Here is a 27,086-nt window from a genome sequence, read left to right as displayed (position 1 = left end):
GCCCACAGCCAGTCAGGGGGCCGGAATGGGGACTCCCTGAGATGGCCTCCGGTCACAGCAGGTGCACAGGCACGACAGGGCCACCGGCTTACCTTTGCTTGGTGTTCTATTTTGTAGGCAGTTTGCTGAAACTGGCGAATCTCACGGATAATGTGGGATATCTGTGGGGAGCAAGGGGGTTCTGGTTAAAGACTGGTTTCTCTCTCGGCGCCAACACCCTACCCCCCGCCCTGCAGGACACAAGGGCAGGGTTGTGCTTCGCGTGGGCGTCAGCATCCAGGCCTCCCAGTGGGTGCCGACTGTCACTGGGTCAGGGCTCCCACCCCATGCTTGCCAGGGAAACACCTTCTGTTAAGGAAAACCTGAGGTGGGAACTCACACAGAGGCTCTGCAGCTGGAGGGCAGAGCAGGAAGGGGCCCTGAGAAGCCAGGCTGGGGATGGGTGGGAATAAAGGCGTGGGCTCTGGCCCAGCTCTGAGGGGTGCCCGGGACCGCTCGCGGTCCGTCCAGCCTGCCCGTCAGACACTGGGCAATGAAGGAGGGGGTGCAGCAAGGCTGGCTGGGGCGGCCAGAGCCGTGGTTCTCACTGGAGATGCTGGTTTCCGGCTTCCAAACAGGTGCATGCACCCTCCTCAGTGGGCCCGGGGCTCGTGGCAGGACATGGGTGGGCCAGGGGCCAGGGGCCGGGTCTGGGGGCACCCGCCCTGCCCTGCTGTGGGAAACATACCATCCTCATCTTGGAGAAGTTGACCAGGCCGTCCTCTGTGTAATTGGGTGTCCCCTCTTCGATGAAGGCCAGGTCGGTGAGGTACATCCCCAGGTAAGGGACACAGGGTGGGTCACAACTTGGAAGCAAACAGCATTAACAAAAGTTTTCGCTTAAAAACAGGATCCTCTCGGAGCAAACAACACCCGCGTTCCTCTCCTGTCTCCCCACAGATGCTCTCCACCCAAACCTACCCTAGAATCGTGTCCTGGGGGCTTTGCAGCCCCCACCCCATTCCTGCCAGTCCCTTTCTGCCCCATGGGCGTCTGTGCCTTGTGCCCCACCGGGACCCCTGCCACCAGCACTGGGGGTGGGGTGCCAGAGCAGGAATCCCTGTCCTGGGAGGTCTGTGACGGACGGCCACACCTCTCCTACTGGGGCTCCCTCGTGACTTGTTCTGGAGCCTCTGGGTGGGGGGGCTCCTCAGGGGCTGATTCCGAGAGGGGTGGGTGCAGCCGCCTCGGGGGCTCCTTGCACAGCGCTCTGCGGCCTCCTCTCAGCTCAGCATACAGGTGCCGGCCCCCTCGTTGCTGGCCCTTCTCACCTGTGGCCACGTGGCCATCCTGCCAGTACAGAGGAGGGCAAGGCAGGGAGGGCAGCCCAGCGAGCCAGAAAGCGGGCTGCCAGCCGTCACCTGCTTGCTGTGTGACCCCGGGGCCAGTCCTTGCCCTCTCTGGTCCTCAGATCCCCTTGTACGATAGAACTGAGGCTAAGACAATTTTCAGTGATCTGAGACTTGCTTTTAGGAGGTGCCCAGATGCTGTACTAAATAACACCGGTTCCTACGGCGGAAATACTAGATTGATTGTCAATGTGCCCTCGTGCTAAGGAGACTGCGCATGGGCCCGGCTTTCCTGCTTTCTAGCCCCCAGCCTTTTCCTCCCCACACACTTTTCCTTCTAAACAAACAGCAGCAGGTCCCAGGACCGGAATGCTGCCCATGTCAGGATCTGGCCGGGACTGAACAGCATTTTGTTTTCACTGTGTTTTTTATGGTCATGCTGCAGCAGAAGATCTGCTGGTTTCCCATTTGCTACCATGACATAAAGTTTTCCTTCCTGTTTAAATTTATTTTGGGGAACAAGCGAGTTAGTTTAAAGGAGACTGTTGAGTAAACTCAAGTGCTTTTGGTTCTGACCCGGTTGTGAGGAGGAGCCTTGGAGTTTGGGGAACGGCAGACCTGAGTAATTTCCCAAAGGGTGGGTCTTGACCCTTTAATGGGTGTTAGATCATTGCAGTGGGTGTTGAACAGAAATGATCCAAGTTCGTTGCATGGACCGAAGGCCTGTGCTGCTGGGTGAGGTTTTATTCCCGTCACAGGCACATACGTGTTTTTATACAGGGCTACGCTGTCGAATATTATTCTTTCACTGTGGGTGGTGACAAAAAAAATGTGCCGGTCCCGGCCCAACTTCCACTTCCTATCTGAGTCCACTGGGGACCCAGCTCACGGATCTGAGGGCGGGTGGCTGTAACCAGCAGCCTGGAGGGCTCCCAGGACCCGTTACCGCTGAGGGACTGAGCGTGACGGAAGGTGTATGGGGTCTCATCACCCAGACCAGTGAAAACGTCAGGGGCTCCTCTGGTTTTCCTGAGCTGTTGATTCTGCCCAGCGCAGGACCTCACTCGGTCCCTGTTGGCCGCTGGTGTAGCGAGGGGCCTGCAGGACGGGCCTAGGGTGCAGCAGCACCTGACCTCCCCACCCCAACCGAACCCAGAGCCATGCTGGTAAGTGTGTAGGGTTGCCACGGCAGTGGCCAGCCCGGGAACAGGGCAGTGTAGGGTACTGAGGGCTGGCAGGTGGCTGCTAAAGGCCACCACGCAGGGTCCTGACCCACGCGGAGCCCCTGAGGGCAAAGGTTGCATCCTGAGGGCCCCTGTGGGCACAGCACTCTCTGCTTGCTCGGACTGTCCCCATGGGTGCTGGGAGCGGGTGCATCAGGGGGACACCCAACAATGCTGATGCAGAGTGGCTTCCTCTTCTGGCAGACCCCTCCCCTGCCTGTCCCCAACATTTCAGGGAGCAGAGACATGCCCACCCCATTCTAGAGGCGGCTCTGGTTTTCAGGGCCTCGCCTGTGCTGTTGGGTGCCCCCAAACTTGAAGTTTCTTTTTCCTGAGAAATTCCTGGTGAGATGAAGCAGTTCCCAGGGCTGGGAGGGAGAGGCCGCTGCCTGGCCAGCCCCCTGCAAACCCCAGGAACTGCGGACGGACAGGCGGCACATGCCTTTCTCTCTCTCCACACCTTCCCTCTGTCCTGCCCCTGCTGTGGGGTGGGAGAGCCACTGTCTGCCACAAGTCCTGGGGCAGCTGGGGGTCTCCCCTCCCTCTCAGGGGACACCTGGGGCTGGGTGATGTGGGCTGCCCTCAGGGCCCAAGGTTCTGGCACTCGTGGCAGGAAAATTAGGTGCTCAGATTTTGAAAAAAAAAAAAGCAATGTGTCAGGAGTGGGGAGGGGCTCAGAGTCCTGTCTCATCAGCCGGAGACTGGCCAGGCCTGTCCCCCACGGCTGTTCCCCGTCCTTAATTTAGGGGACAGAGGAACGGCCGTCCTTGCCGCAGCCACAGTCCCGGCCTGTCTCCCGGGCCGTGGAGCGTTTCTTGCAGGAACTACAAGAAGCGCGGACACGCGACCGTGGGCTGGGGATAGAAGGGCGCCGCAGGCAGAACCGGAGCCGGCCCCAGAAGAGCCGGCGGCCCGATTTTAAGGCCGGATTTCACTGCCTGTGCCTGCGGGAAGGTTCCGGTCTCTGGGAGGCTGAGTCGGGGACGGACCCCTGGGCCTCGCAGGGGTGCGTGCGGTTGGGGGCGTGAGACGGGAAGGCGCAGTCCCGCTCGGATACCGGGTAGAGGATGCAGGGGGCACTTAACAGAGGCTGGGGGAGGGACGGAGGAGGCGGGGTGCAGCCTTGGCTGGTAAAGGCAGTAGGACCGTTCTCTGGCCCCCGTGAAGCCACAAAGCTGACCGTTGTAATGGCAGGGTGGCCAGGGGCTGGGACCCACGCCGGGGGCCCATCCGGCTCCCTGTCCGGGGGTCCTCAGCTGTGCGCACCGGCTGCCACCACGCCCTCTGCCCACTGTGCCCTCCTGGTGGCACACGCCCGGGCTCACACCGCAGGGTCTCGGGTGCAGGAACGCAGGCCCCGAGCGCCCCGGCCTCTCCCCCCTCCGCCTGGCTGGGCCCGGCGCGGAGAGCCGTTTGCGCGCCGTCTCAGCTCCCAGCGCGCCCGCGGGCCCCGGCCGTCCCGTGCGGGCAGGGACAGAGGCGACTGGGAGAGGCACTTACACGGGCCCACGGGTGCCCTGAGGGAGGGAGGACAGTCAGGATGGGGACTCAGACAGAATGGGGCCACGGAGGCCGTGGCGGCGGTGGTGGTGGCGGCGGCGCGGACGAGGAAGCAGATGGAGGCGCCGGGGGCGGACGGACAGGTGGTGAATGCACGGGGAGAGACGCCGACAGCACAGATGGGAGCAACATCTGTCTGAGACACAAACAGAGTGGAGATGGTCAAGGCCATGGACACGGAGCCGGCGGGGGCGCCGGGAGAGCACACGAGGCGGGCGGGGGTGCGGCGCGGCCGAGCGCGGAGGGTCCGTCCCCAGGCCCTGTACCTGCAGGCACCCAGGGGCCCCTGGGAGGGCAGGACAGGCGTGCTGGGCTCTGGGAGCCAGGACCCAGGGTCCCTCAGCGTCTCCCACGGTCCAGGAGCGTGGGGCGCCTGTCCACGTGCCCACTCACACTCGGCAACGTCTGGGGACTTTTCTGGTTGGCATCACTCAGGGCAGGGCCACTGGCATCTTGTGGGCGGAGTCTGGGGTCAACTAAACGTCCTGCAGGGCCCAGAACGGCCCCACAACAAGGAACGTCCTGGTCTAAGCGCCCCGGGGGGCCGCGGCTGGGCCTCACGGGGCCGGGGAGCTCTCTGCGGACCGTGAGGGGCAATGACGGGTAAAGCAGCATTTCTTTGATTCTAAAATGCCGTTGTCTGTAAAGCCCCTTTTGATGACCAAGTCCCAAGTAAAAGACGTAAATGCAACCCAATCAAGTAGACCCCTGGGCTGGAAGACAAAGCCCCGTGCGGGAAATATTAAAACGTCCACCAACGTGCGTTTTAGAATCAAGGAACCAGACTCTGCTGCCACCACAGCTGCTGGGCTTCCGGGACTCCCGGCATGCTTCCTGCGCCGGTCCCGGAAAGGCTGCCAAGACCTTGAATTTCTCCGGCAGATGATGGGGGACAGAGCTGACCCGCCTTGGAGGGTCTGGGACGCCCAGGGGTCTCGTGAGTAGACAGACGGACACAGACAGACAGACAGACCTCCTGCGCCAGCCAGATGGGTGGGTGAATGCAGTTCTGACAGGTTAGAAACTGACAGCGACGGGACGCCACACACTTACTTTTTCAGAGCTTCTCTCAGATTCTTAAATCTGCCCTCTGATGACACAAGCTTTTGGAGCTTATCCACCAGAGCTTTGGTCTAGAAGGAATTAGAAGCGTTTACTAGCACACAGCGCACGCGAAGGCCTGCAGCTGGGCCGCATGCCACACCTCCGCGGCTCTGGTGTCCACGGGAGGGAGGGAGGGCAGGCGTGGGCACCTCCTGGGTCTGGGAGCCTTGACCCCAGACTCCCCCGGGTCCTGGATTTGCGCGTCTGCGCTCACGCACACGTGGTCCACAAACATGGAAGGGAGGCGTGGGGTCCTGAGTTTTGGGGTCCTGAGACCTGGTGGTTGAGGCAGACAGGATGGGCCACCCCTGGGAGCCGCACCAGAGCAGAGAGCAGCGGGTGTCTCAGGATCGGGATCCTTCCCATGATCTGCACCAGAGGATGTGACTGTCTTCTCGCCCCTGCTCTTTCCTGTGCCCAGACTCCACCCACATGTAGGCATCGAGGAAATGATGCCAGGCAGGGGCTGGGGCTGCGGCTCCGCCCAGGGCACCACAGAAGTGGCTCAAGTCCCTCACTGTGCCCCCCGTTCAGAAGAACTGCCCCCCAGGGCCCTGTGCAGGAACTTCCTTCCCCAGGCAGAATCCTCCTGCAGTTTTTCAGAATCATGTTTTCAATGAATAAATATTGAGCCCCCATTTAAGATCACCAGCCACCCCGATGGGTAGCAGGGAATGGCTGATGCTCTGGTGGACAGACATCTGGTGAGATCAGCGTGCGGGGGAGGGGCTTCAGGGTCCCCTGACCATGTCTCAGCAACCTGCCAGTCCGGGCTGGGGTCCCAGCTCAAGGAGGAGAGTGTCGGGGCCAGTCCTCATAAGCTCATACTTGCCACTTTGGGGCATTAATATCCAGGTGGGAATTGCAGAGCCGCAGGTCCCAGGTGATACAGGAGGGGGGAGCTCTGCTGTACCCGGGAGTGCCGGGCCTCACCCTGTCCTTTGCCCACCTGTGAGCGCCCAGTGCGGGGCGCACGGGACTCCCTGCCCCCCCAGCCCAGCCGCAGCGGGCCACTGGGCCAGCTTCCCGCCCACACCTGCTTGGAGACTTTGAGCCACGTCTTTTTCAGCCGGAAGATGGCGCTGCGGTTCATGGACGAGGTGATCTCCAGCACCGCGTTGTAGTTGTGCAAACAGCGGCAGATGTCGGCCACGGCCACCCACTTCTCGATGGCGCTCACCCTCGCGTTAATGTCCTCATTGCGGATGATTTCTGAAGCAATCAGGTTACTGATCTTGAAGCCCATGCGATAAGACAAGAGAACGGTAAGTATCGCCAATGTGACTAATCGCCATTATTTGCCGATGAGCTGATCGCTTGTTTGAATATCCCGAAAGAACGCTTGGGAACAACTGACCGAGCGGAGTGGCTGGTTTAGGGCTCGGGATACAAAAACGAAAAGTTTTCCCCTGTATTAGGAACACCAGTTAGAAAGTACGATGAAAAACATTATCTTCAAAATACCAGCAGGAATCTGTAAATTACCTAGGACTTAGGTAGGATGGTATATGAAGAAAAACAACTACATCAGTTACTGAAAGTTATAAAAGGTTTGAGTAATGAAGAAAAAGATCACATTCCCAAATAGAAATGTAAAGATGTCATTTTTCAAAAGCAATCCATGACAAACACCATTCTAAACGGGGAAACCGGGCAAGTGTTGGCTTTAAATCCAAGAATGTGAATTGCAGTTGCCATTTCCAGTGGACTCCGTCTTAGGGGCCTGGGCTCAAGGCACTAGGGGTGAGACCGGCCCCTGAGGGGGGCGGTTCCTTAAATTCCGCCCCCTGGGTGCCTGCTTGCCTCACCCCAGTTCTGCGCCTGACACTGGAGATCCCAGCCGGTCCAATAAGACAAAGAACTTGAAGCCAGAGGGACAGGGAAACAGTAGAAAGAGCTGAGCCGGGGAGATGCCGTGGGATGCTAGGGATGAACGTGAACATCCTCCAGCCCCGGTCCCTTCAGCCACAGGGCGCATGCACCAGAGCGAATGCGAGGCTGCCTGGCGCAGGGTAAACCTTCCATAAGTGCCCATTCCCTACACTTGTCTTTACTAGCTTGAGTCCTGGGACACTGAGGAACGTGGGACGGGGGATGGGGCAGGAAGAGCTGGCCTGCAGCTGCCAGGGGCTGCTGCTGGGGCCGGGGCAGGGCGTGTGAGACTCAGGCCTCGTGTGTGCGTCCTGGGGCCCTGCCCACCCATCTCTGGCTCCTGCTAGCAGGTGCAGCACCCCTTCTGCTGCCGTATTCAGTGCAGGGCTCCCCCACAACATGGCAATACCGGGGTCCTTCTTGTTCCCTCCCCACCCTCCCAGGACTAGGTGTGTGTGGAAGAGGGTGGGGTGTCCCTTGCTGGGGTTAACCTGGTGGTCCTGCCCGGCGCTCAGGACAAGTGGGTCATGTGCTCCCACTTCCAGCCGTGGGAGGCTCTTTCCTGTGTTGATGATTAAACTCCGAGGAATGGAGAGGCAAGAGCCCCTGGGGCAGCCACATGGCTGGAGAGCTTGGGCCGTGGTCACGGGGGTTGGAGCTCGGGCAGCTGTGGGGGAATTTCCGGGAGAGTTTTTTCTTACAGCCAGGGCTGTGCAGCAGTGGGGGGCCCTGTTCTTCCAGACACGACCCAGGACCCCTCAGCCCCTTGCCTCTCAGAGCTCTGGTTTCCTAAAAGAAGACAACAGCCCCCCTCTTTCAGGGTTGGTGGGAGGCTGGAATGAGCCGTGCGTGAAGCCCAGTGCTGGACACCAGGCAGGACTCAGTGAGGGGGGATGAAAGAACAGAGAGCAGGTGGATGTGATCACACCTTACAAGACTCGCCACCGTCCGGCCCCCAATTCTCTCCTACCCCCATTTCTCCAAGGCAGGTTCTGGAAGCGGGGTGTGTGGGTCACACCCAACCTAGTGCCCCCTCACCAGTGAGTCCAGGTCTTTCCTGTGGCGGGTCCAGGAAAACCAGGGTGGGCTTCCAGGAGGAGGTGGGGCTGGAGGAGGCAGACCTGAGCCATGCAGACCCACGTGGGCCCTTGGCTCAAACCCAGCCTTGCTTCCCCAGTGCAGTGGCCGAGGTCTCAGAGCTGTGCAGTGGGCCATCCCCCTGACAGGGCAGGGTGGGAAGGGGGGTTGGAGCCCCACTTCCTGGCACTGGGACTGCTGGCCAAACCTTCAGGAAGTTCAGGGGCTTCTTCATCATGCACGTGTTAGAAGGAAGCTGTCTGACACTTTTCAGCCAAGCATACTTGCTTCAGAAATAAGCTGAGGTTGAAAAATGAGAAGCAGAGCAAGGGGTCCTCCTTCCTCTCTTCCCACATCTCCATCCCGTGGACTCAGCAGGAGGCTGCTCAGAGGAGCGCCCCTGTCCCCCACTAGGAATCCCAGGGTGTCTTCCCAGTGCCCTCTGGGGTCAGCCCCCTTTGACAGGGGGAGAGACTGAGGCTGAAAGGAGGTGGGACGGAGCCACAGCCCAAGGCCCCCAACGAAGGTCCCCCGGCCCCTCAGGGTCCTGTCGAGGAAAAAACCCAGAGACAGAGGCCCAGCCCTCCTGCCCAGACTCACGTCGTTGAAATGCTTGGTGGTTTTCATGATGTAGGGGGTCCGCTCGTTCTTCTCCAGCTTCATCCAGCCTTGCCCGAAGAACTCCCTGCCGGAAGCGGGGGGCGCCCAGGCAGGCGTGGTTAGGTGCCTTCCTGCTTTTGAGGGTGTCATTTCTGGGGGGGGGGGTTGTGACTTTCCTCAGAGGGGGGGGGAGGACTGGGCAGCCACACCCACTCACTCGTAAGGGATCTTCTTGAAGACCAGGTGGTCCAGCAGGGTCAGCTGCTCCGCGATCTCCAGCGCTGAGTGGTTTTCAAAGGGCTCGGCCTTCACGCCTGCGGCCTGAGGGCAGCAACGTTGGAGTTAGGGCCACCTCCTGGCCTTCTGGCCACTTCTAGGGGGCAGGGGTGGGTGGATGGGTGTGACCAGGGCAGGCCCATCCTGGCAGATCAGATGGGAGGTGAGCGGAGGGGCCGCCGGAGCTGGAGACCCGGGGTCTGGCCTGGTGCTGACCCGTTTAGCCATTGTCCCTCTGGCCAGGGCGCCGCTGTCACCCCCGCCCGTGACTGAGACAACAGGGACTCCCAGGGGTGAGTGATGACCACCAGCCACTCAGCGGGGGGCGGCCGCCTGGGGCCGGGCAGTGACCTGTCACCCCATCACCCCATCACCCTGTCTGCACCCCCAGCAGGCTCCGTGAAGTTCACTGGCCTATGGGGACTGGGCCCGGAGTACAGCCGACGGGCCTTCCTCCTCCCAGGGTGACCGTGTTCCTGGTCACAGGGTCGCCCGTGGCTGGACACCACCTGAGTCCCGTGACTTCAGGAAACATGAGCCAGGGCACTGAGGTCCCCATGGCAGGGAGTCCCCAGAGGCGGACAGGGGAGGCCCAGGGCCCAGAGGCCTGGCTGAGAGAAGCGTGCAGGGCAGGAGCAGGTAACCCTTCTGCTGCCTTTGCCGGGGCCCTGGTGGCCGAGGCCAGGGACAGCTTCCTCCACCTTCAGCAGGGCTTGCAAAAGCCCCCCAGCAAGAGCCTCTCTGAAGTCCCAGCTGCCTTCTCCCTGGACGTGCCCCACCCACCGGGGCAGCTCAGTGGCACTTTGTGGGGAGGAGTCTCCGGCTGTCGGGCAGCAACGGGCCCTTGCTGGCACGGGGTGAACATTCTGCTGGGCCCTGTCGGGAAGCAGTGGGGCCGCGCCCCTACGGGCGGCTCTGGGCCTAGAGGGTCAGCTGCAGGAAGCCATGTCTGCACACCCTGCTTCCTGCCCGGTGGCGTGGGTGGGTTCTGGGTGCCGGCCCTCAGTGCTGCGCTCGGGGCAGGATCTGGGCAGGGGTAGCTGTGATCTCAGAGGGGCAGCGAGGCGGGAGGACAGGCTTGGCTCACCGTCTGCGTGACCTCCTCCAGCGTGGTCTGATTGTCCCCTGGGTCCTCCTGCGTCAGAGTCCTGGGGACAGAGGCACAGTGAGACTCAGGCTGTGCCCACCACCCCTCCGGGGCCACCCCCTGACCCTCCTGGTGGGCGAGGTCCCCTCCTGAGCTCCAGTCTCCCTGTGTGTGCATCTGGCCCTCTTGATGGCCGGGTGACATGAGTGGTGGGGGCTGGGGACGCCTGGGAGTCAGGCGGGGTGGGGGACGGGCAGGAGAACCCCGCGGCCTCTGCTGTCCTGCACCCTCCTGCGGGCCTCCTGGGAGGACGATGAGGGACCCTGGGGACGGGGCTGACTGTGTGCGGAAGTGCAGTACTGGGGTGGGTGCTGAAGAGGCCAGAAGCCTGGAAGAGATTCTAGGGCTCTGAGCCTGGAGGACAGACGGGGCTGTGGCAGGGGGCCTTCGGGGAGCTGGGAGAAGGCTGGCCACCGTGGCTGGGAATCTGTCAGAGACGGCCACCTGAGTCCCAGCACCTTGGCCTGCACCAGTCATGGGGACACACACACACACACACACACACACACACACACACACACTCCCACTCCCACTGAGCCCCCTGAGCCGCAGCCTGGAAGTGCGGACCAGTCACCATGTCACAGGGGAGGAGAAGGTGGCTCTGGGCAGAGACTTGGCCCAGGTCACCCGCGACCTGCAGGCTGAGTCTGCTTGGGCGCAGCTGCCTGACCCCTGACCGGCGCCCAGAGGGGCCGTCTGAGAAGGAGGAAAAGCGCAGGTTTGGGGACAATTCAGTTCAGTTCAGCTCAGCAGAGCTTCCCCGAGGCCCTGCACACGCGCCAGCCAGGGTGACTACGGCACACGCTGCAGCTATGGAGTGTGACGGCGACCTGAAGGCTCAATGTGACTGAGTTTCGATTAGTGATGACCTGACAGCCACACGTCTGCTCACGGACATTGACGGGGCAGCTCATGGCTGCCGTTAGGGTGGCCGGACAGATGGGCGTTAGCAGCTGCGGAGTGGACAGAGAAGCAGGCAGGGTTCCTGCTTCTTGAGGGGAGCGGAGGAAGGACGCAGGAGCCGCCCTACCTGATGATGTTGGCCGCAGCCTTCCGCTCCTGGGTCAGGAGCTCCGGGTCGTGCATGACCTCCTCTAGGAAGCCAATGACCTTGCACTTGAGCTCCTCATTGCTCTCAAAGTCCTGCGGGAAGAGGGGGTGGTGGCTGTGGATCGGATGCTCTGTTCAAGCTGCCTGAAGGCGTCCCGACTCAAGCCAAGGGAGGAAGCTGTGATTTCCAGTCCTGTCGCGGAGGCTGCCCCACATTTCCCTTCCCCGGGCTCCTGGCAGGGCACCCCGCGGAGCCTGGACACCTTCCGTAGGAAGGCACGCTGCCTGGCTGCTTGTGCCCGAGAGCCAGGGACCTGGGAGGTGCAGACCTACCTTATACTGAGAGACAGAAGCCCCTGTCTCCCTGAATGTCCTTGGTCCCCTCCTAGGGGGTCCCCTCCTAGCTGGCACCCCGGCTCCGCCCTCCCGCTGCCCCCCACCAAGCCAGTCCGCCCCGCAGCCGCCCGGGGCCCCGCCCACCTGCGCGTGCTTGGACACCCAGTGCCGCAGCACGTTCAGGACGCGGTTGGTAGCCGCTCTGCGGATCACAAACTCCTTGTCTCCGTTCCTCTGGTCGGGGGGAAACCCTGGTGGCAGAGGGACCGAGGGGACAGGGGTCACGACAAGCAGCAGGGCTCGACTCCCCTCCATTCAAACCCCGGGTCTGGGTGGGCAGCCCCCCAGACCAGAGGCCCCTGGGGCCCTTGTGTGCAGGTGAGAGGTGGGGGTGACCAGGGCTCCGAGGGCGGCGGATTCACTCGGTACGAGCTTGCCCACAAGCAGAGGGCCTGGGGACGGGAAGGGGCCTCTAGGCAGGGGCCTCAGGGAGGGGCACAGGATCCTGGGGTCCTGGTGTCCTCGCCGCCTGGCGGCTGGGCTGGCCCCCAGGGGGCCATGAGTGGAGCCCTGCGCACCTGCGCTGGCCAAGGACATCCTCCGGTACTTCTCCTTGTTTGGGGTGCCCTCGTTGGCGCCCGCGGTCGCTATGGCAAAGGCGGAGGCTGCCGACAGGCTGCTGCGGTTATTGTCCAGCTCGCGACAGGACGTCATGACGACCCCATTATTGTAGGAAAAGAGCGGGAACTCTGGGGAGCAAGGAAAGCCCGGGTCCCAGGGTGTGAACCGGCTGTGCTGTTGGAGGGGTGTGTCCCCTGTGCTCCTGAGCCGCCCCCAGCGCCACCTCCCTCGGCCCTCTCCCGCGGGGACGCACAAGGTCCTGCCTCCCTCCTGCCTCAGACAAGGGTCTTCAATCCCCCCGAGTCTCTGTCGTCCCAGCTCCTGTCCTCTCTTGGGCCCAGCTGGACATAGCAGTCAGCTTCTGACCCTTGTCCGTTAGAGGGGACATGCCAGGTGCCCGATGTCTGACTGCCGAGAACCAGTACCTTGCTGTGTGGCCTGGGGCGGTTACCTAACCTCTCTGAGCCTCAGTGGGCAATCTCTGGACAAGGGGGGTGTGAACACGTCCCTCAAAGGGTGGAAGTAAAGGTGGAAGGAGGTATTAGTATCCCCTGAAAGGCCCCGTGTCTGCCGTGGAATATCAGTGCCGTGGATAACAACGTTTAGGAGTAACAGTGGCGGAATCTGACTCCCCCTCCTGTAAGTCAGGACTGTGGCTGCGCTGTGAGGAGCACCCGCTAAGCTCATTTCTGGGGTTCAGCTCTTAGTGAGATCTGCCTGTTAGGTACTGGGTGTCTTCCGAAGGCCTAGGGGTTAGGGAGCTGGGGTTCAGGCTGCTCCCTGTGTGTGGGAACAGGGGTCGAGAAGGAGGCCCCCATGCTCCTGCCTCACCGTTGGGTCTCTCAGAGTCCCGTGTGCAAACAGGAGACCCACACGGGTCCTCGGACCCCTGAGAACATGAGTCTGAGACAGTCTGTGGGCGTCTCTCCCATTAATTGAAAAATGGGAGTCACCTGGCCCCTCCACAGGGCTGCCGGGTGATTAGGAGGCCTGGATGTGGAGCCGGAACTCGGGAGAGGCCTCCGGGCCTGGGTGCCCGTGAGTGGCCCTGGGTGCTGGCCCTGCTGCCTGCTGCATTGTGTGGGCTGCGCATCCATCTGGGGCTGGGAGTGACTTCGCCGGGGTAAGAGCAGGACCCCCCCAGCCAGTGTCTCAGCCCCACGGTCACCCCAGGCTACAGAGCATGAGACTCACTCGGGGCACGCCCAGCTCCCCTCTCCCCGCCCAGGCCTCACGCCCTTCGGGGGATCTGTCTGCAGCTTCGGGCCGTACCTGAGGAATTTTTGCTCTTGACAGATTTTGGTGTCGTTGGAGACTTGGTGGGTGACGTCTCAGGGTCGGCATCGTCGCTCTGGTTCTGATCCGTATCGGACTCTTCCCTCACAGAGACGTCCGCGCCTGGGAAGGGAGAAGGAGGTAATGTCACGTGTCTCTCACGGTCACTGGTTTTTAAATTTGGGCCTGTAATTTATCGTTGCGAACAGAGTAAGTCTGGGATCTCGCCGTGGGGTCAAGTGTAACGGCTTGATTTGGTGCTATCAGCGCTTTCACGTGCTGCGGGCGTGGCAGCTCTGCAGGGCTTCACAGGCCTTCACGGCCGCCCTGGGGGGCTTGTTTCGTGCAGTCTGGGGTGGGGCCCGGGCTCCGTATGTCCAACAAGCTCCCAGGGGATGCCCACCTGCCAGAGTGTGGGCCCCATTGGGAGTGGCAGGGGTTTTGGGGTGTGAAGCCCCTTGGTTAGGTGACCCCCGGCCCTTCTTTACATCTGCGGTCCCGTGCACTTGAGTTTGGGCAATAACTTAATGTCTCCCTAATCTTGGGAGACATGTGGTTTGGTTTATGCACTTGGGGGAAGCTGATGAATTATATTAGAAGTTCAGCTCTGGCCTGGTGTGATCTTAGCTAGACATGCGGCATCTCTGGTCCTCAGTTTCCCCAACTACAAACTGAGTGGAATTGCACTTGACCCTTCTGAGAACTCAAAGGAAGATGGGTCTTCTCTTTAGAAAAGAGTATCCATGTGCATGTGTGGGTGCACACACACCAAGCACACATGCACAAAGTATGCACACAGTGCACACACCAAGCATACATGCACATGTGTATATGCACACAACGCACACATAAGCACATATGTGTGTGCACACACATTTTGGTGCACAGACAGGATCAGAGCTTCTGTTGTGTGGACTCCTCAGGACTGTCTGTGTGACACTGATAACGTGACAGGCCTGAGTTCCTGCAGGTTTGTGGCAGGTGGAATCCGGAGCCCTCCGCCCGGCCCCTCCTGTTCTGTGCCCTGAAGGATGGCATTTGGGGCTCTCCGTAGGCTGTTGCCTTGGTTACCGACGTTCAGTTCTGTCCACCCCCCATTTCCTGTGTCAGACGGTCGTGTCACCTGTCATTCAGCCGTGTCCCCTGTCAGTGTCTCAGCTGGGCCCTCCTCTCTGCTCGGAGGGGAGGAATCCTGACCCTCTTCAAGCCTCTGCAAAGCCGACCGTCAAAGCCTGGGGCTGTGTGTGAGCTCAGGGAAAATGCTGGGGTTCAGCTAAGACACAGCCGGACGCACCGGCTAGACAAAGGCCTAGAACGGTCGGGAGGGCTCCAGAGGGCGGTCTCACGCCACCTTCTGGGGTCTCATGTCACCTCCTGTGCCACACCATACCCAGCGCCTGGGTCCTCAGGCTCACCCGCTCTATCCCCTCTCTCCCTCCTCCTGAAAACCCGCATCTCACGGTTCCTCCAGGAAGCCTCCCCTGACTCTCCCATGGGGTCCCCCATCCTCTGTGGCCCTTGGTGTCCTGCTAACACAGCACACGTCAGGTTTCCATGTCTGGTCCTGCTCCTCCGTGGACTGTGACTGGGGGGGCGGGACCGAGACCCGCTGATGGCGCCCTGGCCCAGGACGTGTTTGCTGCAGGGGCGGACGCCCCCAGGATGCAGGAGGAAGCTGTTGGCAGGCCCTGGGGTCTCTGCGGCCGGGACCCCCACGCCGCCCCTCCCATCCACTCACTCTGCTTGCTGAGGGCCGAGGGGTCTTCCGGCTTCTCGGCGGTCGTGTCCCCCTCGTCTGCGATCTTGTTGGCAAAGCCACCGGACACGTAGAGCTTGCTGGTGTCCAGCGCGGCCTTGCTGAAGGGCGACATGGCCGAGTACACACTGGTGTAGCCGTTGGAGCTGCAGCCGAGCGCGGCCAGGTCCAGGGCCTTGCCGCCCGTGATGATGGGGATGTTCAGAGACAGCTTGCGCCGGCGGCTGGGTGAGGATGTCTTGGTGAGGGACAGCGGTGGCGGCGAGGAGAACTTGCGAGTGGCACGTGGGGACTTGGGGGGGTCTCCGTATAGGAGCTTGCTGTTCTGGCCGCTGGCAAACAGGAGCTCCAGTGACCTGGGGCAGGGCGGGGGGAAGGAAGGGTCAGCTTGACCCGGCCTGGGGTCCCCCTGGGAAGGGTCTGGATGGCCCATCCTGGGTGGGGGTCTGTCTTGCTGTCTCCCAGCCCTCGGGAAGCTGCCCGCCTGCAGCAGAGGCGTGGGGCTCCAGCCTCCAGGGCCCTTGGCTGCTCCTCCCGCCTTGGGCTGCCTCTGGGACCAGCGTGGTTGGGGGAGGCGGTGGCCCAGGCCGCGGGCGCCCACCTGGCGGGGATGGCGCTGATGGGCTTCCTGTAGATGGTGATGAGCTTGTCCAGGACCACCACGGCCGAGGTGAAGACGCGGTAGGAGTGCAGGAAGGTGTTGAGGAAGTCGATGCTCAGGAAGCGCAGGTCTGTCAGCCTCTCCAGGAGCCGCTCCACACTGGCATAGCGGATCTGCAGCACTTTGCAGGAGTTCATGGTCTTGCTGAAGCGGATGTCCACGTCATCGCAGTACAAGGAGGCGTCGGACCTGGCAGGGGTAGGGGGGAGACCCGTGGTCTGAGCCTGTGGCTGTCTCCCTGCCAGCTCCCGGGGGGCTGGCCGGGGCCACTTACTTGATCATCTGCGGCACCGTGACCTTGGAGTTTTCCTCGAAGGCATTCATCATGAGGCCGTTGCACCGAATGTTGTCGACACACTGGAATCAGAGTAGGGGGCCCCTGTCAGAGCCCCCGTTCCCATCCTGGGTCCCAGGCCCAGCAGGGGCTCTGCGGAGCGACAGGGTCATGTGCCCCGCTGGACACAGGGTGCCCAGGCTGCGAGGGCCCGGCCGGGCACAGTGGGGGGTGAGGGGCAGTCAGCGCAGAGCACCCCTTGGATGGTGGTGGGCAGCCTAGCTCAGGGACCGTGGGAGTGGTTTACCTGACCTCCCTGAGCGGTAGTTTCTGCATGGGGGAGGGGCTGTGTGGGGTCAGTCAGAGGATCCTCTGGTTTCAAGGATGTGCATGGGGGTGGGGAGGTGAAAGTCCCGGGGGATGTGGGAGGGTTTTCTAGGTTTCTGCCAGACATGGGCGTGCTGGGTGTCCTGAGCACGTGTGTGATAAGACGCCCAGAGAGCACGTGCTCCCTCCCTTGCTCTCTGGGACGTCGAGATCACAGAGGGCAGGCAGCCCAGGAGTAGGGCATAAAAACGAGGAACAGGGAGCGGGAGACTGCCCGCAGTTCTCCGTAAGTACGGCCCCCCAGGTTGCATGGGGCTCAGGGAACTCTCCAGCCGGGCAGGCCCCGCCCTCCCACCACCAGCTGCTCCGGCCGGGTTCCTGGCCGGTGTGGTGGGCCTGCTGGCTGGCCCCTGGGAAGCCCGCTTTCTGCACTGACTCGAACCCTTGCTCAGGCAAAATGCAGGCTGGATCCCGGCCATGTGGTTGAGGCTGGTCCCTATGGGTCTTTGCTCTTTCTCCCCCCAGGCTCTGCTATATCCCATGTTGTGGGGCATGGGGCTCAGGCTTCCCTGGGAGCCCCCAACGTCTGTGCCGAAAGGCAGACTCCCAGGCCCCGTGCCCGAGGTTTGCGTCCAGCAAGTCTGCCGAGGGGCAGGTAGCTCAGGAATCAGGAATGTTAAGAATCACCACAGGGGAGGCTCCAGGGGCCGGGGGCTCCCTGACCCAGCTCTGCAGGTGGCCCAGGGACGGGACAGCGGGGCTTGCCTGGCTGGGGGCTGTGTCCTCAGGACGCAGAATTGTCCACTGGCACCAGCCCAGGGCTGGAGGCACAGGGGACCCCGCCCGCTCACCTGGCTGATGTCGCTGGTCCACGCCGCCTTCTCCTGTCGGGACGAGGCCACGAGGATGACCGTGAAGGGCGGGGAGTCCTTGGGCTCCACCCCGATCTTAAAATCCAGGCGATCCATGTCTTGGCCAGACCCTTTGGCTTCCAGTTGCAAAACACGGGGTTAGGGGAGCGAGCCCGCGTTGAGCTGAAGCTGTTTCATGCCTCGCGCACCGGCAAAGGCAGCGCGCCCGTAGGCCCTAGGCCCCTGGCTATGCTCAGAACATGTCCTTTCTCCCGAGGCGAGGAATCCTCACCTCAAAGGCAGAAGAACCAGGGCCCGGACCACAGCAGGGGGTGCTTCAGGAACCGCGGCCTGAAGCCCCAGCCCCGGCGTCTCTGGGTCTGGGAGAGGGGCCCCCTCACTCAGCGTCCTCCCTTCCGCCCATGCAAACCACGCATGGGCCCCGCCTGTGGGGTCAGTGAGTGTGTGTGTGTTGTGTGAGCAGCTTGCACACCTACCTTCTTCCTCTGTGTTCTCGGGGTCCTCTAGCAAGGTGCAGTCAATGAGGGAAATGACCCCGTTCTGGAAAAGAGCGGCCTGGGTGTCAGAAGGGGCTTTGATGGGAGCGTCCACACACACACACACACACACACACACACACACACACACTCCCCAGTGGGTGCTTTGTTTTTTAAGTGGAAGGGCTTTTATCCTCATACAAGAAAACCAATGGGCCCTGGCTGGGAAGTTCAGTTGGTTAAAGCGTTCCCTTCCCCTCCACCCACCCCGCCATACACCAAGGTTGTGGGTTCAATCCCCGTCAGGGCACATATAATAATCAACCAATGATGCATCAATAAGTGGAACAATAAATAGGTGTTTCCCTCTCTCTCTCTCCCCCCCTCTCCCTTCCTCTCTCTCTTTAAAATCAATAAATAGCCCTGGCTGGTGTGGCTCAGTGGATTGAGCGCTGGCCTGCAAACCTGAATGATCACCAGTTCAATTCCCAGGCAGGGCACAGGCTTGGGTTGCGGGCCAGGTCCCCAGTTGGGGGTGTGTGAGAGGCAACCACACATGGATGTTTCTCTCCCTCTCTCTCCTTTCCTCTCTCTCTCAAATTAAATAAATAAAATCTTAAAAAAAAAAAAACCAAATGAAGTGGATCATACAGATTATCTCAGACAGGCCTTCCTGAGTGAAGGTCAAGGTTGGCTGGGGGTGGGGGTCACAGGGCCGGTGTGTCCTCTTCTGGCCCCTGCTGCAGCTCCGAGGTGTCCCCTAAATCCATAGAAGTTTGAGCCCCTCTCCCCCCGGCCACGCCCTTCCTGTGACCCACAAGGAAACAGGCCAGGGCCGCGCATCTGTCTCAGGTCTTGCCGCTCGGATTCCACAGATGCAGAGATGATGTCAGGGGGTTCTGTGTCTTCCGCAAGGCCACCCTGCTGCTCTGCTCTGTGGTGGCGCCCAGAGAGCCGCAGGCCTGATCCTAGCCCAGCTCCGTCTCTGCGTTTCCGTGTTTAGGAATATCTGGACCGCCTGTCACGCCGCGTGGGTGTGTGCCTGTCCTAGGGCCTCAGTGCTGCGGTGAGAAGCGGCTGACCACAGGCTAGCCAGTGACGTGTCAGAGAATAAAGAGGAAGTGAGGGCTGCTGCTGTGCCTCCAGCTGCTCCCCGGTCCCCTGTCACTGTCGCAGGGTGTGTGTGTGTGTGTGTGGGGAGCCATCGCGCCTGCAGCCTCCTCAGAGGCCCGGGCCACGTGGGTCCTCGTTTCCTGAGACAGCAAACGCTGGCTTGAAGCCACTACCTTTGGGGGTAATTTGCTGTACAGTGACAGATAAGTCATCCAGTCACGATGACTGTAGGGACCTGGCCGTGGGCGCGTCTCTGTTTGAAAGCGTGTGCAAGGCCGGCTGCCCTCCGTGGGGCAGGGGGGCCCCAGGTCCTGTTTCTGCTTCTTGCTTTGCTCCTTGGTGGCCTTGGTGACCTCCAGGCCCTGCTGGGCCTCAACTGCCTAGAGAAGTCTCTGGGTTTGATAACCCTGAAAGTCCCGTCTAGTTGGAAAAATTCTTAAATCTCGAGGACTCGTAGCACTCCCCTTTCCGAAGGGACGGACGTGTTCTATTTCTGACAGCGGCGTTTAATGAGAAGTGGTTTGGGTCCTAGCGCGTTGGCTAAGAGCACAGACTCTGGCTTCTGGCCCAGCGTGTCCCCTGCTGGCCTCTTGCAGATGTCTCTGTTCCCTAGGCCCTAAGATGCCCCAGGGGGGTGGGGGGTTGTGGGAATTCAGTTCCCTGGAAGCGTTTGGGACGGTGCCTGGCCCACAGCTGTCATTATGCAAGGGTCTGTGGCTATTCTGTGCATTCATGCACCTGCCGTGGGCCAGGCACCCCTTTCCTGCATCCTTACGGCCCTCCTCTCGAGGGGGTGTGCTCATCCCACTGTGCAGATAGGTAAACTGAGGCTTGGGGAGGCCATGGGACCTGCTGAGGTTGCTCCCCAGTGTGTAGTGGTGCTGGCATGGGAGCAGGTAGATTCCTTGCTCTCCCCCAGACTTGGTCCCCACCCCAAACTAGATGGGATGTGGAAACGTAGAAACCTGTGCTTGCCGGTCCCCCTGACCCCCAGCTGCTGGGGGAACTGTCCCTGCTACCCGGGCTGCAGGAAATTGTCATGGCAGGGACTCCAGAGCTAATCCATGATGACACTTCCCTTGATACCGGATGTGGCAGACATGGGAATATTTGGTGTTGGTAAATTAACTTCCCCATGTGCAGCGAACCAATTTGTCATGTGTGCTACGGGCGGCGTGTCCCCGGACGCCACTGCCTGGTCCGTGAGCTCGGGAGGAGGTGGCGGGCCAGGCATCACGGCTCTGGCGGGATTAAGGGCGCGCTGAGCCACTCCAGGCCGCTGCACGCTCAGTGACAGATGGGGGACCTTCCTGGGGTCACACGTGTGTGAGAGACGGAGCTGGGAGTGGGTGCAGTGGACAAGTGATGTGCTGTGTTGGGGGCAGTAGGCCCTGTTGGGGGGGCGGGCTGTGAAGGATGAGGGAGGTCAGCCGGGGGAAAGAGGCCCAGCAGCTGAGGGATGGCAGGAGCCAAGGCCCTGGGGTCGATGAACAGCAGGAGGGGGTGGGCCAGGAGCTGAGTGTGGGGTCTCCTGAAGGCAGGTCCCCAGGGCAGCCCTGTGTGTGAGCACCTAGCAGCCTGCAGGCCGCACCTGGTCCGGTCAGGGCTCTTGTGGCGGAGTGGGTGCTGACGGGGCCCTTTGGTGGCGGATGAGAGGCTGTGGGCCTCGGGCAGGTGCCATTGACCCTGGTCCCTACACACACATGTGCACACCCCCACACCCACAAACACGCATGTGCACACATGCACACGTACAAACACACACACTGTTTAGGGGCTTGTCTAGCCCCCAGGCTCCCCTGGAAGCACGTGACACCCCCCTTCCCGCCCTGCCCTACCTTGGTCAGGTGCAGCTTCCCGCCCGAGCCCCTGGTGCAGATGATGAGGTGCTTGGAGAACAGGAAGCACTGCCGCTCGCCCTCCTTCTTCAGGGACAGAGACCCCAGGCGCCCCCGGGTGATCTTGCCCTTCTCCGTCATGGGCACCTGGATGAGGGACCCTGCGGATGGAGGAGAGGGACCCTCACTGACCCGTCCCCTGGGAAGCTCTGCCTCTGAGCACCTCTAGATTTGCGTGTGGGACCAAACTAGGAACCAGGCGGTCCTGGACCTGGGACCGGCCCCGCAGCCGACAGTGGGACAGGAGCGGGGATTGCCCAGAGAGGCTCCATGCACGACCCCTTGACCTCCCAGCCAGGGATGGCCGGTTGACAATGCCAGCTGGGGGGGGAGGGTCTTGGAGTGGCAGGAGGCTGAACAAATGGGGGGCTGGCTCTGGCCCAGGCGGGGTTAACAAGAAACAAGGGCAGCCGAGGCTGACTTCACCCACTGGGCGGTGCTGTTGCAGACCCTCCGCCCTCTGCACAGCACCAGGAAGCCATTGCTCGGAGCAGGGCCTGGCGGGAGGTGCTTGTGATTCACGGGGCCAGTTGGTACCTGTCCTCACCCTTTGCACCTACGCTTTCCCGAAAGGGCCATGTGACTGTTCGCTACAACAGGCAGGAGACAGCCCGGGCCACCTGAAAGCTGTGTCTGCATCTGGAGAGGAGGGACCTGAAAACTGGCAAGTCTGCATCTCGATGTACAGACAGTGCGCCCCGTGAGCTGTCACTTTCCTCCCGCGGCTCCTGCTTCCGCCGCGGCGCCGGCAGTGCCCAAGTGACGCTGCCCCCAGTTTCGGGGTCCCCTGGGCAGAGGCCGTACCTTGTCTCACGAAGGTCTGGCTGGTGTCCAGGAGGATCTCACAGCCCTCAATGATCATGCGTTCGATGGCCAGGTTTTTCCGGATGTTCTCCGTCTCGCTCACCTCATCATGCATTATCCTGTGGGGACGGGAAGTGACACCGTCAGAGATGGGCGGCCGCCACGGCAAGGAGGAGGGCCGGGGTCCGTCCAGGTCTAGAAGAAAGCCCGGCACCCAGGGAAGCAGGTGGTCTTATTTCAGAGAAAAGGGAACGGAGGTTGAGAGCTCAGAAGCAGGCCTCTGAGTACAAAGTCTGAACAGTGGGGCAGAGGCAGAGCCCCAGGAGGAAGATGGGCTGCAGGAGGCGTCCTGAGTTCATTGCCCTGCCCCTCGCCGCCACCAGCCTCACCCATCCACGGAGGAAGCCAAACGCGTTCCTCCCCCGGGGCCTCTGTGGAAAAACACCCCACCTACTCCAGCCCAGGGCCTTTACACCTGCTCTTTTTTTCCCTGTGAATGCTCATGTACAGCTATTTACTTAATAGTGATTGTGAAATGGTTTATGTTCCAAGGGCCCGACTGGAAAACTTCCTTGCCTTTCCTTCTTAGGGCTTTTGTACTTGTGTTTCCATCCCCCTGAATTCTCTCCTTCTTCTTATTTTTTATGCTCACCGGAGGACATGCTAATTGATTTTAGGGAGAGGGGAAGGGAGATAGATACAGTATTCCCTCACTTATCGCGGGTATTACGTTCTAGACCCCCCTCGAAGTAGGAACCTTACATTTATTCTACACTCTTAAACCTATGTAACTTTAACAACATACATATACAGTACCGCAAATCCCGATATAGCAAAAAATCTGCGATAAATAATTAAATATAATATTTCAAAAAATCCCATGATACAGTGAGGCTGCGATAAGTGAACCGCGATATAGAAAGGGACTGTAAAGGGAGAGAAGCATCGATGTGAGAGAGAAACATTGACTGATTGCCTCTGCTACTCACCCCAAACAGGTACCAAACTTGCAACCCGGGCATGTGCCCTGACCAGGAATCAAACCCGTGACCTTTTGGTGTACGGAACGACGCTCCAACCCACTGAGCCTCACCAGCCAGGGCGCTTATACGGCTATTTTAAAATCCTGGCTCTGGACTGGCTTGTTGTCAGAAGACCGGGCAATGCAGCTGGCTCAGGGAAGACCAGCTTCCGTTAGTTTTGTAAGTTCTGGCAAGTCTGGGAAGATAGCTGGCCACATTTACCCCCATTTTGCGACGCCAAGTGCCCCGACAGCAATACCACTCAAGTCCACAGGGTGACAGCATTTACTCACTAAAACAAAAACCAAAACCATTCCCCTGGCTGGTGTGGTTCAGTGGATTGAGTGCTAGCGCCGGTGCAATTCCCAGTCAGGGCACATGCCTGGGTTGCGGGCCAGGGCCCCGGTGGAAGGCGTGCAAGAGGCAACCAATCAATGTATCTCTCGAATATTGATGTTTCTTTATCCCTTTCTTTCTCTCCAACCATAAATAAAATATTTTAAAAAATATCATAGCTGAAGGCAAATGGCCAAGTGAGTTCTGCTAAGAACCTTCATTGGTCTCAAGGAGATTTCGGGAAAAGTCTGTCATTTTTGAGTAAGACTCTGAAAAAACATCCTGCCTATGTTTTCTCAGAGCCTGGTAATTGTTTCATCTCCAGGAACCTTCTTAGACCTTGGTGTCATTTATTTAAGATTTATTTATATTTATTTTTAGAGAGAGGGGAAGGGAGGGATAAAGAGCGGGAAAGAAACATCCACGTGTGAGAGAAACATCTATTGGCTGCCTCTTGCATGGCCCCAACTGGGGCCCGGCCTGCAACCCATGCGTGTGCCCTGCGTGGGACTCGAACCAGCAACGTTTTGGTTCATAGGCTGGAGCTCAGTCCACGGAGCCACACCAGCCAGGGCTGTACCTGGGTTTTAAAAACCTTGGCTCTAATCTGGCTTATTACGGGAGGACCTGGCAATATGTGGGCTCCAGGGAGACTGATTCCTGGTAGTTGTGCAGATTTTGACAAGCGAGGGAGGAAAGCTTGACTCAACTGGTTACTAATCTGGGATACAAACGGCTGTCCTTATTTTTTTCTGACTGCAATACCACTTGTGTCCACCAGACGGCACCACTTACCCAGTTTTAAAATACCATGCGTGGGAAGATGGACGACTGAATTGCTCAGAGCCTGGATGGGTTTTGAGGAATCTTAGCAAAGTAGTGGATCATCTATGGATAGGGAGAATCTCGAAAAATACCCCACCTCCTTCTGCTCATGCCCTTTGCAGGTGCTGTTTCCTCCTGATGCCCTTCATATGGCTGTTTCCTTAATATTAATAATTGGGAATGGCCTGTTTTTGGAGGTCCTGGCAATGCAGCTGGTTCAGGGAAGACTTGACTTCAGTTACTTCTGTGTGAGGACAAGTGAGTTTTAGATTTTGCTAAGAACACTGGTGGATTTTTAGGAATCTCAGAAAATCAGTGGGTCGTTTTTTGGGGGGAGGGGCAGAGGTTTTGAAATAGCACCTCACCTACTCCAAGAAAAACTGAGAGCCTCCTACTTGCTGTTGAGATCTGAGAGGTGTGTAAGGGAAGCCAGCAGAAGGGCTGGGCAGGGTGTGGCTTCCAAAGTTCTCTCTCAGACCCTCTGCAGTCCAATCCCATGGCCAGCAGCGGTGACGTTGGTGCCCTAGGGCCATGATTGATGGACTCAGCTGGGTGCTGAGCAAATCACTGAGATCCCCTGATCCTCAGTGTCTGGAGAATGTTGGGGTGAGAACGGACGAGCATGTTTCATTCACGCGCTGAGCTGGTGCCTGGCCCATGGTAGGGACCTGAAAGCCGGTTGTGATCACTGTTGCTGTCAGCGGGGAAGAGGTGGAGTCTCCTCCTCCACTGCCTCAGTTCCCCCTCCCTTCTAGCGCTGCTCTTACAGAGGCCCTGGCCTCAGCCCAGGGTGGGGGGCTCATTTCTGGAGGTGACTGTTTCTCTTGGGGAGGGTGGGGACTGGGTGAGGAGGGGTGTGGCTGGTGAGAAACGAGGTGACTGACTGCACCGCAGCCCCAGCAGCTCTGAGGTCAGTTGCGTGTCTGCAGCTGCCTGGGCTGCGTGCGGCCTCTGCCTGGTCCATGTTGGGGGTGGGGGGACCCGGACTGTCTCTGAACTGGGGGCTCTGGGAAAGCAGCCCCATGTCCTGGGCTGGGACGACCAGTGAGCCCCAGAGATGGAGGTTCAGGAGAGACAGTTGACAAAGGCCAGAGGCTGGAGCGAGCCAGCCCCAAGGGGAGGCTGAGAGGAGGATGCAAGGGTTGTTGTCATGGTGATGGGAACCCCCCCCCCCCTTTGTGTTGGGGCAGGTGCAGATGATGGGGGTGGGAAGGCAACAAGAGTGGGCTGCACCCAAGGGTCCCTGGGGAAAAGGGGCCCGGGTCTTAGACCACATACCTTGGCACACAGGTGCCCCCTGCAGCTGCACCTGCCCTGGGGCAGGCGTCCGTCAGTGAGAAGAAGCCTGGCTGCCTCTTGGGGTCCCAAGTTCCCATCAGGAAGAGTGTGTAGGAGTTAGCTACCTGGGTCATGTGACGCTTGGGGACCCCTGACCCACAATGGTTCGTTTGTCAGCAATCGTGTCCTGAATGCGTCTCAGCCTGTCCTTCACCCTCAGCCCCAGCCCTGCCCTGGTCCAGCCTGGCCCCCCCTCTGCCCGGAGCCTCCTCCCCTGAACTCCAGACTCAAACCGCCTCCTCTCTTTGAGTCCCCTCCTCTGTTGGTGTCCCTCTCAAGGTCAACACTCCACAGCAGGGGGGCAGGAGACCCCCTGCACACCCCTCCCCCACTTCTCTCATCTCAGTCACCCACCCCCAACTCACCTGGTCTCCCCCACATCCTAAGGCATCAGACACTCCACCTTTAAAATTCATCCAGCACCTGAACCTCCTCGTGACCTGCACTGCCTGGTGCAGGCCAGCGTCACTGCCGCCTGGGGTGCAGCAGCGCCTCCTCCCTGGGCCCTGCCTCGGCCCCCATGTGCTTGGGCAGCACAGCAGCCCCCTGTGCGGCGTGGGCTGGGGCTGTGCCAGAGGACCCTGCGTCCGTGCCCCGCCCCCGGAACCCTGCCCTGCGCACGCGCGCACCCGTCTGGGGCTCAGCACACGCAGGGCACGGGGCGTCCTCAGCCAGGCCTGTGCCGGGGCCCAGCCGGCTCACCTGGACAGCTCCTCCAGCTTGGACTTGGCGTAGTCCAGGCTGTTGCGCTCAACGTGCTCGTGCGGAGTGTGCGCCAGGAGCTCGTGCAGCGTCAGGATGTACCTGGGGATCTGCGGCGAGGAGGGACGGAGGGACAGAGGGACAGAGACAGCAGCGTTGGAGGGGGATCTCTCAGCTGGACACGGGCAGGGGGCAGGGCCTGGGGTGCACGGGGCGGCTGGAGGGGTGGGGTGGAGCTGCCCGCTCGCCTCCCCACGCTGCCTGCTCCGCCGGGCGGCGCCGGCCTCACCCCCTTCTGCAGGCAGGGCAGCAGCCCGAGGGGGCGGCCGGCGCACCTGGAACATGGGGTAGGTGAGGAAGGTCTCCAGCGTCCGCTCCTCGCAGTCGGGCTTCGCCTCGTAGTGCTTGAGCAGCTTGTCGAAGTCGCGGTTCTGCTTGCAGTGCGCCAGGATCTGCAGGCTGTACTGGTGGTTGCGCACGAACTCCTGGTAGATGTTGAGCATGGGCAGCAGGATGTCGAACAGGTCGGCTGCAAGGGGGGCGGGGTCAGCGGGCTGTTGCCCTGGGAGATCATGGCCCCGCCCCCCGCCCCCGCCGGTCCTGGACAGATTCTGGGCGTTTGGAGGGGACCCTGGCCAGGTAGGTGGCCCCGGACATGGGGACCGCACCAGAATCTCAGCGTTTGGGAGACGGGGTCAGGGCAGGGCGGTGTAGTGGGTACCACGTTGAGCCCTTCGCCTGTGCAGCACTCAGACACGCACTTCCCGGCTGCCGGGCTGCCAGTGGCCCATGGCTCTCGGCTGGGTCCCCTCAGCCAGGAACTGCTCTGGCTGGAGGAGGCTGCCTTGCACCAGTCACATCCCACTGAAGGGCGGGGGCCGGTGGGGGCGTAAAGGCCACCCCGCGCCTCACCTCTAAGGGCCATCCCAGCTGCCGAGCTCCGTGGGGTCAGCTGAGCGCCTGGTTGTGCCTGTGTGGGGGCCACGCACCCCCTGCCCGGCTCCCACGGTGAGGCGCTGAGGCCTCCCTTCCATAGTGTTCCACCTGTGACACCACCTCTCTGAGGTGGCCCGGAACCAGGTCTCCTGACACCCCATCCTTGCCGTGCGACACAGCTGTGTGAGCCTCTGCCCCCTACCCGACCCTTCATCCACGTGTCCCTATCCTTCCAGCCCCCCATGCTCCAGCCTGCCCTGCATCTGACGGGTGGGCC

At 60.7% G+C, this 27,086-nt stretch overlaps 1 protein-coding gene and 1 long non-coding RNA gene across 2 annotated transcripts in view; one reads left to right on the top strand and one right to left on the bottom strand.

The window, feature by feature from the left end:
• Positions 1-27,086, bottom strand: part of RASGRF1 (Ras protein specific guanine nucleotide releasing factor 1) — a 50,151-nt gene that overhangs the window by 1,586 nt on the left and 21,479 nt on the right. The window contains exons 7-26 of the mRNA XM_090263835.1: positions 26,209-26,402; positions 25,874-25,983; positions 21,651-21,769; positions 20,787-20,947; positions 17,836-17,899; positions 17,339-17,475; positions 16,161-16,243; positions 15,827-16,075; positions 15,208-15,581; positions 13,467-13,592; positions 12,152-12,322; positions 11,718-11,824; positions 11,218-11,330; positions 10,128-10,188; positions 8,982-9,085; positions 8,765-8,849; positions 6,252-6,449; positions 5,165-5,244; positions 728-845; positions 93-161 (exon numbers count right to left, since the gene is read on the bottom strand). Of these exons, the coding sequence (XP_090119961.1) occupies positions 93-161; positions 728-845; positions 5,165-5,244; positions 6,252-6,449; positions 8,765-8,849; positions 8,982-9,085; positions 10,128-10,188; positions 11,218-11,330; positions 11,718-11,824; positions 12,152-12,322; positions 13,467-13,592; positions 15,208-15,581; positions 15,827-16,075; positions 16,161-16,243; positions 17,339-17,475; positions 17,836-17,899; positions 20,787-20,947; positions 21,651-21,769; positions 25,874-25,983; positions 26,209-26,402 (2,723 nt within the window). The remainder of the gene's footprint in view (positions 1-92; positions 162-727; positions 846-5,164; positions 5,245-6,251; positions 6,450-8,764; positions 8,850-8,981; positions 9,086-10,127; positions 10,189-11,217; positions 11,331-11,717; positions 11,825-12,151; positions 12,323-13,466; positions 13,593-15,207; positions 15,582-15,826; positions 16,076-16,160; positions 16,244-17,338; positions 17,476-17,835; positions 17,900-20,786; positions 20,948-21,650; positions 21,770-25,873; positions 25,984-26,208; positions 26,403-27,086) is intronic.
• Positions 6,290-27,086, top strand: part of LOC149992183 (uncharacterized) — a 35,132-nt gene continuing 14,335 nt past the window's right edge. Inside the window, exon 1 of the long non-coding RNA XR_016508516.1 lies at positions 6,290-6,480. This is a non-coding gene — a long non-coding RNA (uncharacterized LOC149992183). The remainder of the gene's footprint in view (positions 6,481-27,086) is intronic.

The sequence above is a fragment of the Furipterus horrens genome, unplaced genomic scaffold (assembly GCF_987537825.1).
Source record: "Furipterus horrens unplaced genomic scaffold, mFurHor1.1.pri manual_scaffold_16, whole genome shotgun sequence".
Lineage (NCBI taxonomy): Eukaryota > Metazoa > Chordata > Mammalia > Chiroptera > Furipteridae > Furipterus > Furipterus horrens.
Note: the sequence above shows the minus strand (reverse complement) of the source record. Positions and strands in the feature narration are given on the sequence as shown.